The following is a 20,403-nucleotide window of genomic DNA, read 5'->3' as shown; positions in this document are numbered from 1 at the left end:
TTGTAAAATTGTCCAGGGTCAGTGCATACTGGGAGCAGCAAGTTTGTGGTGCCTGGGGTTTCCCCAATACTCCCAAAGCACATCCTCACCTGCCCATCTGATTCATTTCCAGCATTTCACTCATGTGCCTTAAATGGTCATTGACCACCACAATCCCAAAACAACCATCAAATTTGCCCAGTTCTCTTTCTGATCTCTGAAAGAGCTTAGAGAGGTCACTGAAAATAAAGGCCTTGGTTCACTGTTGAAGTCATTTCTAAAGCATTTGACATCCTTGGGAGTGCTGGCCATGGGAGCAGCAGTCATAGGGGAAGTTCTGTAAAGGGAGCTATTTGAATTTCAAAGATATTACTCAATGTGATTCCCCAACCAATGAAGTATTAATAAAGGGGGGCTATAATTTATTATCATTATCAGCAATCTTTTCACCATAGCAGACCAAGGAATATGTGGATGGGGGGTGAGGGGAAAGCTTTTGGTGATGGTGTAGAAGTTATGGAACCTGTAACAGCTACAGTGATGAGAACTAAAATTAAGGTTATACGAAGGTAACTGGTGGGTGAATGGGTTAACTCTACTGTTTTTTCCCTGTCCTGCAATTTAAATTCACAGAACCACAGTACTAGAAAGACCCTTAGAACATTTAGTCAACCACTTCATTAATCAGATGAGGAAACTGAGGCTCATAAAGATTGCAGTTTGTACAAGGCCACATATTTAGTCAGCAGTGAAGCAAGGACAAAGGTCCTAATCTCCAGATGCCAAGTATGTGTGCACAGTTCCAGAGCTTAATATCTTATTCTTCAGCATGATTACTGATAAGATAGGATCTGGGTATTGTATAAAGAGAAATGGAGGTTTTTTCCCCTTTCCTCTTGTTTCTCCCTCCCTAATCCTTAACCTTCCTTTTTAGGTGCTGCTCCCCTGAAGATTCAAGCTTATTTCAATGAGACTGCAGACCTGCCATGCCAATTTGCAAACTCTCAAAACCGAAGCCTGAGTGAGCTAGTAGTATTTTGGCAGGACCAGGAAAACTTGGTTCTGAATGAGGTATACTTAGGCAAAGAGAAATTTGACAGCGTTCATTCCAAGTATATGGGCCGCACAAGTTTTGATCCAGACAGTTGGACCCTGAGACTTCACAATCTTCAGATCAAGGACAAGGGCTTGTATCAATGTATCATCCACCACAAAAAGCCCACAGGAATGATTCGCATCCACCAGATGAATTCTGAACTGTCAGTGCTTGGTATGTGGTCAATGGTGTGGGTTCAGATTCTTAGCCTTCTCAGATGAGACTGCAAATGAGTTAGAAAAACATTGGAGGGGGACTTGAGGGGCCCAGGGGGAAAGGGGAGCCTATAGAGAGAAGGCAGAGGACAGCCACTTCTGGGAAGTGCATTTGAAGGGAGTGTAGAGTCTGAGAGTAGGGAACTGAAAGTCTTTTGTACTTTTTATAGTCTGCTTCTGAAGGATCAGTACAAATCTGCTTTGGGGAAAAAATAGAGCTAATTGAAGAAAGATAATATGGCTAATTACCCATGGCAAAAACCATGGGTAATTTGGCCATTACAAAGTTTATATAACCATAAAGGCCTCAGATGTCTTACATTCATTTTTTCCTTGGGTCCAAGATTTTTCACCTACTAAATCTTTGCCTGGAGCTCCTAGCAAAGGGGACAGCTGACACATTTGGGTTTTCCCTTCAGTCTCCTCTAGGTTGCTTATGAGTTGTTTGCTGCCACGACCATGATCCTGGTAGACAGAAGTGAAAAAAACCCAAAAAACATAACCCACAAACTTACAAACCAGCTCCTCCGCTTCACCAGACCTCAGAAGGCCTAAATGCCACTACAGATTTTTTTAAAACTATCACGCGATAGTTTACTGAGAATGATGTTTTCCAGTTTCATCCATGTCCCTACAAAGGACATGAACTCATCATTTTTTATGGCTGCGTAGTATTCCATGGTGTATATGTGCCACATTTTCTTAATCCAGTCTATCGTTGTTGGACATTTGGGTTGGTTCCAACTCTTTGCTATTGTGAATAGTGCCGCAATAAACATATGTGTGCATGTGTCTTTATAGCAGCATGATTTATAGTCCTTTGGGTATATGCCCAGCACATTGTGCACATGTACCCTAAAACCTAAAGTATAATAAAAAAATTAAAAAAAAAAAAAAAACTATCACGCAGTAAAATTATTTTTTTTTGTTTTGGTATACTGTTCTACTGATTTTATAGATCATGTATAGATTTAGGTAACCGCCACAGGACATAGAGCGTTTCTATCACCCTAAAAATTTCCCTCAGGCTATCCCTTCATAGGGATCCCTGTCTGCACTCATAACTCTTGTTGGGCATCCTATAGTTTTGTCTTTTTGACAGTGTCACGTAAGTGGAGCCATACAGTATGTAACCTTTTAAGACTGGCTTCTTTAGTTTAGCATGCCTTCGAGATTCACCCAAGTTGTTGCACATATCAAGCTTGTCCCTTTTTATTGCTGAGTAGCATTTTATAGTTTATCCATTCAACTCAGTAAAAGACATTGGGTTGTTTCTGGTTTGGGGCTCTTATGAATAGAGCTGCTGTAAACATTCATGTACAGGTTTTTGTGTGAACATAAGTTCTCATTTCTCTAGAGGAAATACCCAGGTGTGGTATTATTGGATCCAGGTTAATTTTTGATGAAACTTGAAAAGGCAACACCTATTCTAAAACCATAGAGTAAAACAGAAGCAAAAGTAAAAATAGAATGGAGAGCTGCTCCCTTTGAACCTTGTGTGATTTAAACTAGGCTGCAGGGCTTTAGGAACAGTTAACCAAGTGTTAAATCCATGTTTTCAAAATGTGGCCAGGTACCATTGGAAATGTTTCAGGTGGGACACAGATAAGCATTTTGAAAAGCCATGTCGTATTTGTTTTAATGTATATTAGAAAAACTCTAACTTACGCAACATGTGATTTCACAGATGTTGTTAATAAAGCTAAATACGGTCTGGCAATTCACCTTCTATAGACCACATAGAGTCCAAGAAGAGTGCTCAAATAGTACACTAACATAGCAAAACTTATGAAGATGACACGCAAATGACAAACCTTTTAGTAAGAATATACTAAATTATAAACTAGTTTGTAGAACCTGCAAACTACCTAGTAACTATAAAAGAACAAGAGATTTTTTCTGACAGAAAGCACATGACACAGGTCTAGGGGCTCCATGCCAGTGATCCTGAACAGCCAGAAAAGTGCGAATGGCAAGCAAAGGCAAGAGAAACACTGTGTTTATTAAGATCATGTATTTTTCCCTAAAATAGCTGGATTTGGCCTCTTAGAGTATGTTATGAAGACACTTTGATGCTCATGCAAAAATCAGTGTTCTGAATTTCGAATTCCAAAATCTCCACCCACTCACTTACCACAATCCTGCTTGGGTTTCTGAAAGATATGACCCAGGGCATCGCAGCACCATGAACTCTGTCAGTTCCTGGTGAGGCTTCAGCTGAATCCCTTTCTGCTCTCTTAGACTGGTGAGCTGGAATGTGCCCCATGGGACACCTGGGCCCTAGAGGTCAGACCACTTCTCCTTACAAAGACTCTACTCCCTGGAAACAGTGGCTTCATTGTAAATCTTTGGTGACTCAATTACAGCCCTCGTGTCACTTAGAGAGCACTCCCTTGATTTGGATAAGCAGGAAGTAAGCATGGCCCCAAACTCTATTGTTGAAAAATAAACATGAAGTCATTACGTGGCACTCACCTTGGGCTGAGGGCCACATTTTAGACACCCTGAGGCTCCCAGGTGTGCCCCAATGAGCCCCAGATCAAGTACCCAGTTATTTGCTATTCCCTCCTAGATACATCTAAACTTAGGTTGATTTTTTTGTATCTCTCTTCTGCTTTCAGCTAACTTCAGTCAACCTGAAATAGTACCAATTTCTAATATAACAGAAAATGTGTACATAAATTTGACCTGCTCATCTATACACGGTTACCCAGAACCTAAGAAGATGAGTGTTTTGCTAAGAACCAAGAATTCAACTATCGAGTATGATGGTGTTATGCAGAAATCTCAAGATAATGTCACAGAACTGTACGACGTTTCCATCAGCTTGTCTGTTTCATTCCCTGATGTTACGAGCAATATGACCATCTTCTGTGTTCTGGAAACTGACAAGATACGGCTTTTATCCTCACCTTTCTCTATAGGTAAAGCTGTTTTCCAAGACTATTTCTTTCAGCAGGTATTATACACAAATGCTTAAGGCAGATCACCCAATGTCCCCGACTTGCTAGGAAACCTCCAACTGGGCCATTTTCTGATGCTGTTAGGAAGGACCCAGATGGAGGGCTCCTGCTTCTCCTAAGTGATGCAGGGTCCAGGAGGCTACGAGCCTATGTTGCACTTGAAGAAATATACTTTTAGCCCTGAAACTGACTTAGTCTCTTGGTTTACCTTTGGATGGAGGATTCTGAAGTTTTGACTAAAAAATGCAGGATTTGGCCAGGCGCGGTGGCTCACGCTTGTAATCCCAGCACTTTGGGAGGCCGAGGCGGGCGGATCACAAGGTCAGGAGATCGAGACCACGGTGAAACCCCGTCTCTACTAAAAAATACAAAAAATTAGCCGGGCGTGGTGGCGGGCGCCTGTAGTCCCAGCTACTCGGAGAGGCTGAGGCAGGAGAATGGCGTGAACCCGGGAGGCGGAGCTTGCAGTGAGCCGAGATTGCGCCACTGCACTCTAGCCTGGGCGACAGAGCGAGACTCCGTCTCAAAAACAAAAACAAAAACAAAAACAAAAAAAAAACAAAAAAACGCAGGATTCCTCCAGGCTAGAATTCTTTCTTTGATTACAACACATACATGCACTTGCACACACACACACACACACACACGCACACACATGCACACACACCATGCATACATGCAGACATAGAAATGGTACTTATTGTGAGTATAGAACCATTTGGGACATTATTGGTTGCAGGAGTGAAAACAAAAAGATATGACACCCCCTCTGCCCTTGAGGACCTTCCAGTAGAATCAGAACCCTATAATGTGCACACATGGAAAACTTGATTTTTAAAAGATTGAATTGGAATCTAAATTTTATTCCATGGAAATATCTGACTAAATTTAAAACAAAAGTGACTGGTAATGAGGAGTTTTATGGGCATTCAGAGGTAGGCAAGATCCCTGAGGGTCAGGGAATGGTTCCTAAAGGAAGGGGTACCTTGTCACATGTAAAATAAATTATTGGGGTTAATAAATGTGGTGAGGAGGGGAGGGCATTCTGGATGACAGGTTCCCAAAACTGTGGTGACTTCCTTAGCAGAAAAAATTTGAGACAGTATCTGGGCTCAGCAGGTGAGAGGACCACAGTGGATCAGCTGTATCTGACATAAGTGCAGGAGGTATGTCAAAGAAAGCCTTGGAGGCAGAAATGCTTGTGTGTTCACAAGTATTCTTCAGGGACCAGTTCAGTGGAGGAAAGGATTGAAACTAAGCAGTAGCCACTAATAGGAGCCTGACATTTTAAAGTCCTGGCTTTACCCAGGAGGGCATGTGTCTATATTTGACTCCTCTTTTAAGAAGCTGTAACTGCAAGATTCCCTCCTGGAATAAAGGTGGTCTGCATCTACCCTGTCCCATCACTGCTTGTGCTGACCTGGACCCCCACATCTGCCTTCTTCTTACCTTGACCCCTTCTCCAGCGATGACTTCTTGGCTTGCCCCCTCCAGTGACATCCATCCAACTCCTTGCTCCATACCCTAGCTTTGTTGCCTCCTTTCTCCCAGTGTCTTGTTGTTCAGATATAACTTGGTCTGTGAACAGCCCCTGGGGCCAATCCCCATGAACCAACTTTACAACTGGGCCTATCTCATCTCCTGCTACTGACTTCTCCCTACTCAGACACTTCAGCTTCTGAGAGTCCAGTAAATGGTGGAGCCCCTCGTCCTGTCCCAGTTGCTTCTCCTGTATCCTCTGTTGGCTAGATAGAAGCCTCTCCAAGCTATGCCTGAAGTTCAGTACCTCCTTCAATGTGTAATTAGTTTGATTGGTGGCCATCTTGTGGCCACCAACATCACCATATATGACATGCCCCAGGGCCCTCTGTTACAGCTCCCATAGTCTACAAATTAACAGGGGCTTGCCACCACTATAACCTCACCATGGCTCACCTTCCTGCTGCTTCTCACTACTGTTCTGCCAAACTTCTACAGGTACCTCCATCTTCAGAAATGTTTCAGCTCTAGCTGCCTCAGGAAGATGGGGCTTGCCTCTCTGGGTTTCCCATTCTATCGCTTGATCAGAGATAGGTTAGACCCTGAGTCAAGGGACCTTTTTTGCATGTTAAAAGGTAGCAGCCTCCATGTTAGTAAGTATAACCCCTAACCCCCTTTATTGGAAGTGCCAAACTGGCTCAAGTGGGATAGATGGGGACAGACTCAAAAGGAATTAAATATGGCCTGCAATGCCAACAACTTCTTAACATCCCAGAAACAGGGCATGTGTCTACAAATTATAGCTAAGCTAATAGATCAGCTGGTCCTAGTTTTCCTGAAATTTGGGATTAGCTACCAGAACTGTTCCCAAAAATGTCTTTAAAGTGGGCAACTCAGTTCTAAGTTTTCCCCCACAAAGCCTGTTTCCCAGCTCCCCAGAAACTTAGGAGTTCTCATGTAAGGAAGTAGGTCCTGAAGGCGTGAAGTTTCTTCAAGGCATGAAGAAACATCAAAGGTTTTTTAGTAGATGAGATATGCTGAAAGCCATGAAGAGGAAACCTACTGTGACCTCAGTAGGAAAAAACTAAACAAACAAGCAAATGAGAACTAGAGGTAAGGGCCTGTGGAAGCTGTTCCATTTGTCCAAATGAGAGGTGTCTGGAGATGATAGTGGACAGAAGAATCATCACGAGAGGAACTTCAGGGCTTGGGAACTGACTGCAGAGGGGGGCAGGATAGCAGGCACAGCACAAATGACTGCACGTGCAGAGAGCCTCAGCGCAGACACCTCACCCAGATTCCAGAATCACGGGCCAGGCTGACCCTCTTCTTTCTGATCATGGTTGGTGTTCTCCCCACCTCCAGGAAGGCATGGCAGCTCAGTCCAGGCATTTGGCCAGAGGCATGGGCTTGATTCTTAGGTCACTGCTGAGGCCCTGAGACTGGGACTTTCTATGGCCTCATATTGTGGATTTCAGGATTCTCTGGCCTTAGAGCCCTGGGGAGAGGCTGGCAGGTAAATAAAGAGAAGAAACCTTTTGTAAATGACTCTCCTGGCTGATTGAAAATTTGTGGTCATTTGTAGAGCTTGAGGACCCTCAGCCTCCCCCAGACCACATCCCTTGGATTACAGCTGTATTTCCAACAGTTATTATATGTGTGATGGTTTTCTGTCTAATTCTATGGAAATGGAAGAAGAAGAAGCAGCCTCGCAACTCTTATAAATGTGGTGAGTCAGTCCTTGTCCTCCCCACAGACTACCACTTTGCACGTACTTTCCAATCAGCTGGCTGCCTTCTGGAGCTTGTTGACTGAGCCTAGACTGGCAAAAAGTCAGGAAGTTGTTGGGAAAAAAGGTTTTCCCTTGGAGTTTTGAGCCTATACAGACTGGCAGCAGCTGATAATGTTGCTATTGGACTTCAAAGAAAGGCAACACTTCTAACCTCAGGTTTACAAATGTACTTCTGGTTTCCAGGGAAAACTGATTATTACTTGCTTTATCTACCTCACTTCATGAGGTTACTGTGACATATACATAAAGTAAAATGGTGAAACCACTCCTAAATGTTAAAGATTGTGGACCTGGTGGTGTTTAAGCAGGGATATTTGCTAAATGACCACAAGAATCAGCTTCTCGTCTCTAAAAAATCTAGGTTTCTTATGAAATAAGTTAGACGAATTATTGCCCATTGACTTATAACAAACAATATTAACTTTTACTAATTTCTAAGTAATACATATCCATTATCATATATAACAAAAATAAAATCATCTATAATTCCACTAATGAGAAAAAATGATTACACAAATATTTTTGGTGCCTATCTTTAAGATTTTTCTATGTATCTATCTATGTTGTTTTCCATAATTAGGATTATCATAAGGGCTATTTTTCACAATTTGGATAATATATGTACTGTGTTCTAACTTTGTTATACTAAATGTAGCAAGACAATTTTCAGTGTCATAAATATCATTCTACAGCATCATTTTAAATGGCTGCAAGATATTCCCTTATGTGGATACACCTTAATTTATTTATTTAACCAACCTCATTTTTTGGACACTTGAGTTAGTCCAGTAGTTTTGTTATTATAAACACCCTCCCCACTGACTTCAGTTATAAAAATGTTTAATGGGGACAAAGTGGTCCCTAACTTTGTAATAATGCCATGCCTTTTTTTAGTTTGGGCTGGTTCTAAGATTGGACTTTATCTCAGTAATTGCCTCCAGTAGTAATTAGTTTGATTGGTACTAATAATTAAGGTAACCTTCTTACTCACTTATGGTAGAAAGCACAAGATGAGTATTGCCTCTGGCCAGCATCTTGTTTTTCAGTACACTGATTTTAAAATCTATCTAGAAAATAGATGGATGACATTAGCAGTCATTCATTGCATCCTGCTGTACTTTAAAAATAAGAAATTGGGGAGCAGTGATCAAATTTAAATAAATTAATACAAAGCAGTGGCAGAGCCATTCAAACTGCCAAGGTATGGAGTGTGCTGAGAGATTTCTATGGTATAAAAATATAAAATTCATAGCACAGATGTAAAGACATATCATGCTTGTCCAGGCTTTGACTTTTCAATGCGAGAGTTTTGAGCTTCCCTTTCTTTCAACCTCGTTGCCATTTAAAATTAATCAAATATGAAGAAGCGACTTACATCTTGGGAATAAGCTGTTTCCTAAATTTTTCTTCACATTAGAATGATCATCTTACAAATGAAACAAAGAAGGGATAGAGAAAAAGATTAAGGATGTTTCTTCCCCCATGAGGCAATCAGAAAAATATCAGGAGACTAGATAGGGGAGATAAAGAGGATATGTGTGTTCACACGCGAGAAGTTAGAAGGTGGTTAAATAAGCTCTGTAGGTACAGATGAGATGGTCAGATTGGGCTGAGTGGCACATATATGACCCCTAAGAATGTAACGAAGAATATTGGTAAGAAAAAGTTATTTATTCAGACAGTCATCCAAGCCAATGAGTTCGATCAAAGAGAGAAGCCTTGCTATCACTGTAGGGAGGGAGGTGCAACAGGTATAACTATGCCATTATAGATATGATATATTTGTAAATTTGGATTCTGTAACTTCAGCAATATCTACCCTTGCTTTGTGGGTACTCCTGGCATTGGCTATGTGATAGGCAAAATAATGCCCCCCACAAGATGTCCACCTCCTATACTCCAGAACCTGTAATATGTTATCTTACATGGCAAAAGGAACTTCACATAAGTGATTAAGGCACCAAGCTTGAGATGGTGAGATTAGCCTGGATTATCCAGGTGGGCCCAATGTAATCACATGAGTCAGAGAATCTTTCCTAGCTGGAATAGAGAAATGAACTGGAAGTAGGAGGAGAGATCTGAAGCTTGAGAAGCTCAACCCAGCATTTCTAGCTTTGAAGATGGAAGGAGGAAGCCATGAGCCAAGGAATGTAGGTAGCTTCTAGAAGCTGGAAGTGGCTCTCAGTTGACAGCCATTAAGGAAATTAGAATCTCAGTTCTGCAACTATAAGGAGCTAAATTCTGCCAAGAGACCAATGTGGAAACAGCAGATCCCTCCACAGAGACACAAGCTTACTGATAACTGGTAGGAATTTCTCCAAAAGTGGAGCTTCCTCCTACTCCAGTGTTAATCCTTTTCTCAAAGGAGACAGTCCTCAAACTAACTAACTTGGCACCAAAAGTCCTGTCCAATGTTTTCTCATTATAGTTTTTCTGTGCCTCAACTGTATATATTTATCCAGTTTAGGCTGTTTAAATGAATAAAAGGGAAATGCCATAGTTATTCTAGCCAGTTTCCAATCTCTCTTCTCTTTTTTTGTTTTGTCAAATAAGGCAGATAAGGCATGAGAACTTATAACTATGAATTACTGTCTTTTCCCAAACAGAAATCACCCTATCAGCTTACCCATTGGGAGAAAGACTAAAATATCTCCCCCTGAAATTTTACTTCCTCATTTGGGTCTTGTGTGACTGAAATCTGTATATAATGCCCTAGCAACAACGGTTTTTACAACTTGCCTCCCTAGAACAAACCTAGGAGTCTCAGCTCTTTCAGGAATGATTTCTTAAAGGTAAAGTGTCTTTTTCAAAACAAATTATTATTATTATTATTATTATTATTATTATTATTATTTTTGTATGTGAGACAGAGCCTCACTCTTTCACCAGGCTGGAGTGCAGCAGCACGATCTCAGCTCACTGCAACCTCTGCCTCCCAGGTTCAAGCGATTCTCCTGCCTCAGCCTCCCAAGTAGCTGGGACTACAAGCGCACACCACCAAGCCCAGCTAATTTTTGTATTTTTAGTAGAGATGGGGTTTCACCATGTTGGCCAGGATGGTCTCGATCTCTTGACCTCATGATCTGTTTTTAACCAACATTTAAACAGAAATATTCACAGGCTTAAAAATGGAAAGTTAGTGATATCATCACATTTCCCCTTCAAAATGCTAAATTTGTAATCAAATTTAAAAGTTTAGAATCTACCTTTTAATTGTCTGCTTTCATTTTTTTGATAGTGGCTTTTTTTGATATGGTGACTATTTTGTCATGGGTATAAAAGGATAATTTATTTTGTGTTAGTCTGAAGACATCGAAAATACTGTATTCAACTATAAGCACCATTTTTTTACATTTATAATAAGATTCTTTTTCAAAATTTTTATTTCAGTAGTTTTTTGGGAACTATTGAACTAAACTAGGTGGTTTTGGGTTACATGGATAAGTTATTTAGTTGTGATTTCTGAGACTTTGGTGCCACCCATCACCCAAGCAGTGTACACTGCACCAGTGTGGTCTTTTATCCCTCACCCCTCCCACTCTTTCCTCTGAGTCCCCAAAGTCCATTATATTATTCTTATGTCTTTGCATCCTCATAGTTTAGCTCCCACTTATCAGTGAAAACATACAATATTTGTTTTTCCATTCTTGAGTTACTTCACTTAGAATAATGGTCTCTGGTTCCATCCAAGTCGCTGCAAATGCCATTATTTTGTTTCTTTTTATGGCTGAGTAATATTCCATGAGGTATATTTATCACATTTTCTTTATCCACTCATTGGTTGATGGACATTTAGGTTGGTTCCTTATTTTTGGAATTGCAAATTGTGCTGCTATAAACATGCATGTGCATGTGTCTTTTTCATATAATGAATTCTTTTCCTTTGGGTAAATATGCAGTAGTAGGACTGCTGAATCAAATAGTAGAGTTCTACTTTTAGTTCTTTAAGGAATCTCCATACTGTTTTCTGTAGTGTTTGTACTAGTTTACATTCCCACCAGCAGTGTAAACATGTTCCCTTTTCACCACATCCATGCCAACATCTATTATTTTTTGATTTTTTAGTAATGGCCATTCTTGCAGGAGTAAGGTGCTATCTCATGGTGGTTTTAATTTTCATTTCCCTGATAGTTAGTGATATTGAACTTTTTTTCATGTTTGTTGGCCATTTGTATATTTTCTTTTGAGAATTGTCTATTCATGTCCTTAAAAACACCATTATTTTTAAGAAGAAACTTTACAAAAATAGAACATAACCAGATTTATAAAGCATCTAGGAACTCAGTCAATTAAGAAATAGCTCAAGTAACTGAGGATGCTTCACCTGAAAGAAGGCCTGGAGAGAACAGAGATGCTGTCTTCAAATATCTGAAGAGCTACCATAGGATGCAAAGATTGAGCTTGATAGTATGACTCTGAAGAGCATCTCAATGAATGAAGGTTATGAGAGGGTATAAAGAATTAAGAGAGACTTTTCTAACAATTAGAAGGTCTTTTAGGCCAGGAGTGGTGGCTCATGCCTACAATCCCAGCACTTTTGGAGGCTGAGGTGGGCAGATCACCTTAGATCAGGAGTTCGAGACCCACCTGGCCAACATGGTGAAACCCCATTTCTACTAAACATACAAAAATTAGCTGGGTGTGGTGGTGGGCACCTGTAATCCCACCTACTTGGGAGGCTGAGACAGGAGAATCACTTGAACCTGGGAGGCAGAGGTTACAATGAGCCAAGATCACACCACTGCACTCCAGTCTGGGTGACAGAAGATCAAGATTCCATCTTAAAAAGCATAAATAAATAAATGGTCTTTAAAATTGTACAGAAGAAATAGACTTCTGCTTCCTCCAACAAAGGATTAACTGCTATAGGAATTGCCCTCTTTCCATAAACAACTAGAAAGCAGACAAAATATATGAAACAACTGTTTTCAGAGATCAGATGACAGACAGCAGAAAATTGTAGTCCCTGAGTGAAGGAAAGAAAAAATGAGATAAGCCCTATGATTGCTCTAGTTTACTGCCTGGAGTCCAGGCTGCTCTGAAGGCAGGGGAGCCCTGATACTGAACTAGGAAAAGACATTGCAAGAAAGGAAAACTACAAACATCTCTCGTGAAATGCTTAACAAAATTAGCAACTAAAATCTAGCAATATGTTAAAAGTATAATACATCATGATCAAGTGGGGTTTATTCAAGAAACACAGGTAAGCTCAACATTCAAAAATCAGGCCATAACCTTTACTACATAAATAAACTAAAAAGAAAAAAACATATGATCATGTCAATGGATACAGGAAAAACTTTTGACAAAATTAATACCCATTCATAGTTTTAAATGGAAAGAAAAACTCTCATAAAAATAGGAATACAAGATGACTTCCTCAACCTGACAAAGGACATCTACCAAAAATTCTTCTGTTAGCATAATATGTCATGATAAAAGACTGATTGCTTTTACCCTAAGATGGGGAATATGGGGAGGATGTCCACTCTCTCTACTTTTGTTCACCATTGTACTGGAGGTCGTAGCCAGAGAAACAAGACTAGAAAAAGAAATAAAAGACATACAGATTGGAAAGGAAGTAAAACTGTCTTTTTTTTTTTACAAATAATGATCATGATTGTAGAAAATCCTGAGGAATCTATCAAAAACCTATTAAAACTGATAAGTGAGTGTAGCAAAGGCACAGGATACAAAGTCAATACACAAAATCAATTATTTCTATATACTAACAACAAGCAATTGTACATTGAAAAAAATTAATAGCATTTACAATAGCATCAAATAATATTAAAAACTTGGAAATAAATTTAACAAAACAAGTACAAGGTCTATATACTGAAAACTATACAATATTACTACTGGAGAAATTAAAGTAAACCAAAATAAATGGAGACATAGGCCATGTTTATGAATCAGAAGACTAGATGTTGTTAAGACATCTATTCTCTCCAAGTTGATCTATGGATTAAATGTAATCACAATCAAAATCCTGGTAAGCTCTTTAATAGATACTAAAAATCTTACTCTAAAAGTTATAGGCAAATGCAAAGAACCTACAATTGCCAAAACAATTCTGAAAAATAAGAACAAAGGTTAAAAATAATACAAAATTAGCCAGGCATGGTGGTGCATGCCTGTAATCCCAGCTACTCCGGAGGCTGAGGCAGGAGAATGGCTTGAACCCGGGAGGCAGAGGTTGCTGTGAGCTGAGATCTTGCCATTGCACTCCAGCCTGGGCAACAAGAGCGAAACTCCCTCTCAAAAAAAAAAAAAAAACAAAGGTAGACTTTACCTACCTAATTTCAATATTTACTAGATAGTTATAGTAATTAAGATAGTGTGATATCGGTAAAAGGACAGACATATCAGTCAATGGAACAAAATAGAGAGTCAAAAATAGATTCACACTGTTGACAAAGGTACCAAGGTAATTCCATGCAGAAAGGATAGTCTTTTCAACAAATAGTGTTGGGACAATTAGATATCCACATGGAAAAAGTATGAACCTAGACACACACAAAGTAACTTACATATTAAGAATTAAAATGAAAAGACTTCTGAAAGAAAACAGAGGAGAAAATCTTTGTAACCTTAAGTTAGGCAAGTCTTCTTAGATAGGACACAGAAAGCAAAAACCATCTCATAAAAAGATAAAATGGATGTCATCAATATGGAAAACTTTTGTTCCTTGACTTTGTTTAAAAAAGGAAAAGTCAAACCACAGACAGGGAGAAAATGTTTGCAAAATATATATCTGATAAAGGACTTGTATCCAGAATATATAATTACATATTGCTACTCATTAGTAAGAAGACAATCCATTTAATAAAATACAGGAAGCAAGAGACTTGAACAGATACATAACAGAAGAAGATATACAAATGGCCGATGAGCACAGTCACAACATCATTAGTCATCAGATTAATTAAAACTATAATTAGATACCACTGCACACCCTCTAGAATGTCTAAAATTAAAAGGTCTGATAAACATCAAGTGTTGGGGAGGATATGAAGCAACTGAAACTCTCATGTACTGCTATACAACCCAGAAATCCTAGACATTTATCAAACAGAAATTTCAAAAATTTTAAAAATATATAAAGACTCATACACAAATGTTCATAGCAGCTTGTTTCATAATACCAAACCTGGCATCCTAAATTTTCGTCAGTTGGTGGTGGTATATTTATACAATGAAATACTGCAAAGCTATAGAAAGGAATGGACTACTAATAATACACAAGAACATAGATAAATTTCAAAAGCATTATGCTAAGTGAAACAATCCAGGCACAAGAAGAATACACATTATACAATTTCATGTATATGAAATTTGAGAAAAAGCAAAACTATCATAAGTAGATTCATGGTTATGCATGGGATGGGGGACAGGAATCAGCTGAAAAGCGAAATATTTTGGCTTATAAAAATGTTCTCGATCTTGATTGTGGTGGTGGTTACGTGACTATGTATATTCGTTAAAATCACCAAACTCTAAACTGAAAATGATTGGGTTTTATTATTTATTAATTATACCTCCATAAAGCTGATTGTTTTTATCTTTTATTTTTATTTTATTTCAATAGTTTTTGGGGAACAGGTAGTTTTTGATTACATGGATGAGTTCTTTAGTGGTGATTTCTGAGATTTTGATGCACCTGTCACCCGAGCAATGTCCACTGTACCCAATGTGTAGTCTTTTATCCCTCATCCATCTCTCACCCTTCCCCCCTCCCGAGTACCCAAGTCCATTATATCATTCTTATGACTTTGTGGCCTCATAAAAGCTGATCGTTTTTAAATACACACATACACACATAAAAGAGAACTTCCAATGACAGGAAGTGTTCAAGAATGCTCTATTTAGTAAAGATAGAATCACAAAACCGTCAGAGGTATTGTTGAGTGGATTCTTGTGGTCTATAAATACCTCCATGGACACCCAGGTTAGCAACCTGTTGGGCTTTATGTGGGACAATAGCATCATCACAACAGTCAGCCTAGAGAAATTTACATCCCAAGTTGTGTCAGTAGCAAGTCCCTATCAATAGCAACTCAGGCTTTGTGAGGTCTAGCTGGCTAGAAACTTCCCATTTGGGCTTGTCCATGCAACATTGTGTAATATTCTTAGCACCATCTGGCTAGCCCATTTAGGCATCAACATCTTTAAGACTTCTTTTCCTCCTCCTTCTAAACCTTGCTTTCAGAAAAGGATTAGAAACTCTTCCAATCACAAAACGATTGCTAAAACTAAATATATTACCCCTCCCAATGGTATTTTTTGGTTAGCCAGGATAGAGCTATAAGTGAAAAATCTATTTCCAGTGTTAGAATTTAAGGCACAGTGAGCAAGGGAAGGCATATACTTTTTGAATGCAAGAAACTTCTTCCCAATCCCCCTGAAATTGCATCATTTAAGTAACTATCTCTTCCATATATAAAGTCACAACAATTTCTCTCTGAGTCCCAGAACTTTGAAGCCTTTTCAACCTTTCCTTCTTTTGTATCTATGAAGAATACATTTTTGAAGATTGTTCTTGGTGTCTTTCAGGAACCAACACAATGGAGAGGGAAGAGAGTGAACAGACCAAGAAAAGGTAAATCCTGACCCTGAGACATTGATGAGAGAGGTATAATCCCCAGAGTGCCTGTTACTTGAATAGGCTTATGCCTAAGGCGTGTTGAGACCTCAGCAAACCTGAACTAATGGAGAGGGAGAGGAAAATAAGACTAGTTAAGATCTAGAAGAAAATAACCTGTTAATGGATGGCAGGGTCCCCAATGCACAATGCCCAGAAAGCATGACAAGCTCTGTCATGGTCAAGTAAAAGTCAATACCAAAGATTTCAGAGGTGGTGAACATGGGCTGCATCTTGTCTGCCACAGTAACCCCAGTACCTAGCACAGTGACATGTGTGGAATGAATAAATGAAGAAGTGGGGAATGATAACATGTTGGCTTCAGCCTGAGCATCTTAGTATTTGCTATGGCCCTTTTAGATGTTCTTCTGCCACTTCTTTACCTCATTCTTCAGATCTTGCCTCAAGCAGCACTTTCTTAAAAACCCTTTCCCAAACTAGAAAACGTCCACTTGTTACAGTGTCATGTGGATCCCTTGGCTTTTTCTTAATAACACCAGATTATGCTTACATATTTCTGTAATTATCTTATTAAACGCTATAAACTAGACTAAACTAAATTCTATGAAGAGCAGAGACCATACCAGTTAAGCTCGTCATTACGCTGCTAGCACTTAGCATGGTGCCTGGCATATAGCAGGTTCTCAATAAATGCTTGTTGAAAGAATGATTGATGCATGATGAATACATAAAAGTTCGTGGTGATCAGTCCTTTCACAACGTGAAGCTATCAGATAGTCTGTACCTCTATCCCTCCTGAGAAATTAAGCTCTCAGGAATATCAAGGCTCTGACTGCATACCCATAGGATCAAAGCAACCCTCAGTCACAAGCCTGGTTTCAGAGATAGGGTCATAACGCCCAGGGTGGAGAGACAACCAAGAGTGCCCAGCACTAATCCAGATATACCAGCCACTGTGATTCTAGCAACAAGACTAATAATTCCAGGCACCCTTGGACAATGAGAAAGGGTGATGTAATCCTGCCTACCCTGTCAGACTCAGTTTCAGAAATGGTCTGGAAGAGCCTGCAGAGGGCAGGCAGCAGAGAATCAGCAGAGGGCATGGGAAGGGCTAGGCAGAAATAAAGGGTAGCTGTTGAAGCATAGATGACAGTGTAGACCGTGGTTCTTTTCTCTTGCCTTCTCCACCTTTCTCTTCAATAGTTTGTTTCTCCTCATTGCTATTCCAATGGCAACCTCTGTTCTGCCCTATCACTGAAATCTAGAAAAAGAAAGTAGCTCAACTGTGAAATATCACCTAATCTTTTCTTCTATTTTTCCAGAGAAAAAATCCATATACCTGAAAGATCTGATGAAGCCCAGCATGTTTTTAAAAGTTCGAAGACACCTTCATGCGGCAAAAGTGATACATGTTTTTAATTAAAGAGTAAAGCCCATACAAGTATTGATTTTTTCTACCCTTTCCTTTGTAAGTTTCTGGGCAACCTTTTTGATTTCTTCCAGAAGGCAAAAAGACATCACCATCAGTAGTAAGGGGGCTCCAGGACTCCCTCTAAGTGGAATAGCCTCCCTGTAACTCTAGTTCTGCTCCGTATGCCAAGAGCAGACTTTAATTCTCTTATTGCTTCTTTCCACTTCAGAGCACACTTATGGGCCAAGTCCAGCTTAATGGTTCATGTCCTGGAAATAAAATTTAGGACGAATACCTCCTCCAGATCAGATTCTTCTCTTAATTTCATAGATTGTGTTTTTTTTTTTTAAATAGAACTCTCAATTTCTGGAAAACTGCCTTTTATCTGCCCAGAATTCTAAGCTGGTGCCCCACTAAATCTTGTGTATCTGTGACTAAACAACTACCTCCTCAGTCTGGGTGGGAGTTATGTATTTATGACCTTTCAGTGTTAATATTTTGAAACACAGAGATCTGTGTACTGTAATAGTGTGATTACTATGCTCTAGAGAAAAGTCTACCCCTGCTAAGGAGTTCTCAGCTCTCTGTCAGGGTCAGTAAGTACTAGGGCACAGGCAACAATGAGCAGACCGACTTAAATTTGGGGAAATTAGGAGAGGCGGAGATAGAACCTAGAGCCACTTCTGTCTAGGCTGTTGCTAATATTGAGGAGGCTTGCCCTGCCTAACAAGCCCTAGTGGAGAGAACTGAATAAACAGGAAAATGCTGGAGCTTGTGAACCCTGTTTCTCTTGAAAAACTGACTAGTGAGATGGCCTGGGGAAGCTGTGAAAGAACCAAAAGAGATCACAATACTCAAAAGAGAGAGAGAGAAAAAAAGAGAAACCTTGATCCACAGAAATACATGAAATGTCTGGTCTGTCCGCCCCATCAACAAGTCTTGAAACAAGCAACAGATGGACACTCTGTCCAAATGGACTTAAGACAGACAGCAGTTTCCCTGGTGGTCAGGGAGGGGTTTTGATGATACCCAAGTTATTGGGATGTCATCTTCCTGGAAGCAGAGCTGGGGAGGGAGAGCCATCATCTTGATAATGGGATGAATGGAAGGAGGCTTAGGACTTCCCACCCCTGGCTGAGAGAGGAGGAGCTGCAATGGAATTAGGAAGACCAAGACGCAGATCACCCAGAGGCTTACTTAGCCTACAGATGTCCTACGGGAACATGGGCTGGCCCAGCACAGGGCTAGCAAATTTGAGTTGGATGATTGTTTTTGCTCAAGGCAACCAGAGGAAAATTGCGTACAGAGACGGATATACTGGGAGAAATGACTTCGGAAACCTGGCTCTAAGGTGGGATCAGTAAGGGATGGGGCAGTCTCTGCCCAAACCTAAAGAGAACTCTGGGGGGCCTGGGCCACAAAAATGTTCCTTTATTTTACGTAAACCCTCAAGGGTTGTAGACTGCCATGCTAGACAAGCTTGTCCGTGTAATATTCCCATGTGTGTACCCTGCCCCTGCCTTGATTAGACTCCTAGCACCTGGCTAGTTTCTAACATGTTTTGTGCAGCACAGTTTTTAATAAATGCTTATTACATTCATTTAAAAGTCTACATTTTCTGCTTTGGCTTCAAGAGTACTACTCAACCCTTGTGGTCTGATGTTCCCTGCTCTGCCCTCTGAATGTACTTCCTTTATCTTTACATGTCTATGGCTAGAAGCATCTGATGCATCCTATATCTTCTCCTCCCTTTCCCCTACCATTATTTGAGAAAGGAGGCTTGTATACTTCTATATGTTTATCTCAGTAATGAGTCATAAAAAATCAAGTAAGAACGGTTGTTTTTGAGGACAACTAAGAAATCTGGAATAAGGAATGGAAGCTTACTTTTGAGTTTGTAACCCGTAGTGTGTAATTTTAAAATTATGAGCTTATATGTACATTAAACAAAAGCTTAATGTAAAAATATTCCTTGAAAACACCATGATTATAAAATAGATGCATATATACATACAGCGTGTGAGAGGAGCCAGGAAAACTCTGGACAAAAGAAAATGACCTAGACTCTGTGAGGGCAGGAATGTGTTTAATTTCTCACCAATGGATCCCAGGTAACTAAGATAGTTGTCTATCCTATTGTCCATATTTTTGTCTTTTGTTCTATTTCTTGAAGATTTCTTCAACTTTATCTTCTAACTTCTGTTGTATTTTTATTTCTGCTATCATGTATTCTTTTCAGAATTCTTTTTTGTTCTCTCAAAACATATCTGTTTAAAGATTGAATGAAATATTAACATGCCCTTTGGTGAGAACATCTCTCCTTTGTATATTAAATTCTCTGAACTGCTGTATTCTAAGACTAGGGGAAAGAAAAAGAAGGTTGAAAGAGGTCATTAGGCAGAATAGTACTAGCTAACGTTAGTTCACATTTACGATATACCAGTCACTCATCTAAACCTTTAAACTCATTATCCTATTTAATCCTCACAATGACCCTGTGATGTAGGTAATGGAATATTATGCCCATAATGCTGACGAGAAAATCTAAACACAGAGATGAGTCAGAGTAATTTACCCAACATTGTTAACTTTGTAAGTGGCAGAGCTCGGTAACAGGCAGAGTTTGGAACAGTTTGGAGGGCTCAGAAGAAGACAGGAAGATGTAGGAAAGTTTGGAACTTCCTAGAGACTTGTCGAATGGCTTTGACCAAAATGCTGATAGTAATATGGACAATGAGATACAGGCTGAGATGGTCTCAGATAGAGAAGAGGAACTTGTTGGGAACTGGAATAAAGGTGACTCTTGCTATGTTTTAGCAAAGACACTGGTGGCATTTTGCCCCTGCCCTAGAGATTTGTGGAA

The 20,403-nt window shown here is 39.7% G+C and overlaps 1 protein-coding gene across 6 annotated transcripts in view; it reads left to right on the top strand.

Annotated features, from left to right (window-relative positions):
* Positions 1-19,140, top strand: part of CD86 (CD86 molecule) — a 64,213-nt gene extending 45,073 nt beyond the window's left edge. For 3 of the 6 annotated variants that reach the window (XM_032150043.2, XM_032150042.2, XM_032150038.2), the window contains exons 3-7: positions 914-1,249; positions 3,912-4,214; positions 7,318-7,461; positions 16,081-16,126; positions 17,452-19,122. In XM_032150043.2, the coding sequence (XP_032005934.1) occupies positions 914-1,249; positions 3,912-4,214; positions 7,318-7,461; positions 16,081-16,126; positions 17,452-17,548 (926 nt within the window). In that variant the 3' untranslated portion in view covers positions 17,549-19,122. Of the gene's footprint in view, positions 1-913; positions 1,250-3,911; positions 4,215-7,317; positions 7,462-16,080; positions 16,127-17,451 lie in introns of all 6 variants that reach the window. The other 3 variants (XM_032150041.2, XM_032150037.2, XM_058437432.1) reach the window with 2 other exon arrangements.
* The last annotated feature ends 1,263 nt before the right edge of the window (positions 19,141-20,403 follow it).

Source organism: Hylobates moloch, unplaced genomic scaffold (assembly GCF_009828535.3).
Source record: "Hylobates moloch isolate HMO894 unplaced genomic scaffold, HMol_V3 SCAFFOLD_4, whole genome shotgun sequence".
NCBI lineage: Eukaryota > Metazoa > Chordata > Mammalia > Primates > Hylobatidae > Hylobates > Hylobates moloch.
Note: the sequence above shows the minus strand (reverse complement) of the source record. Positions and strands in the feature narration are given on the sequence as shown.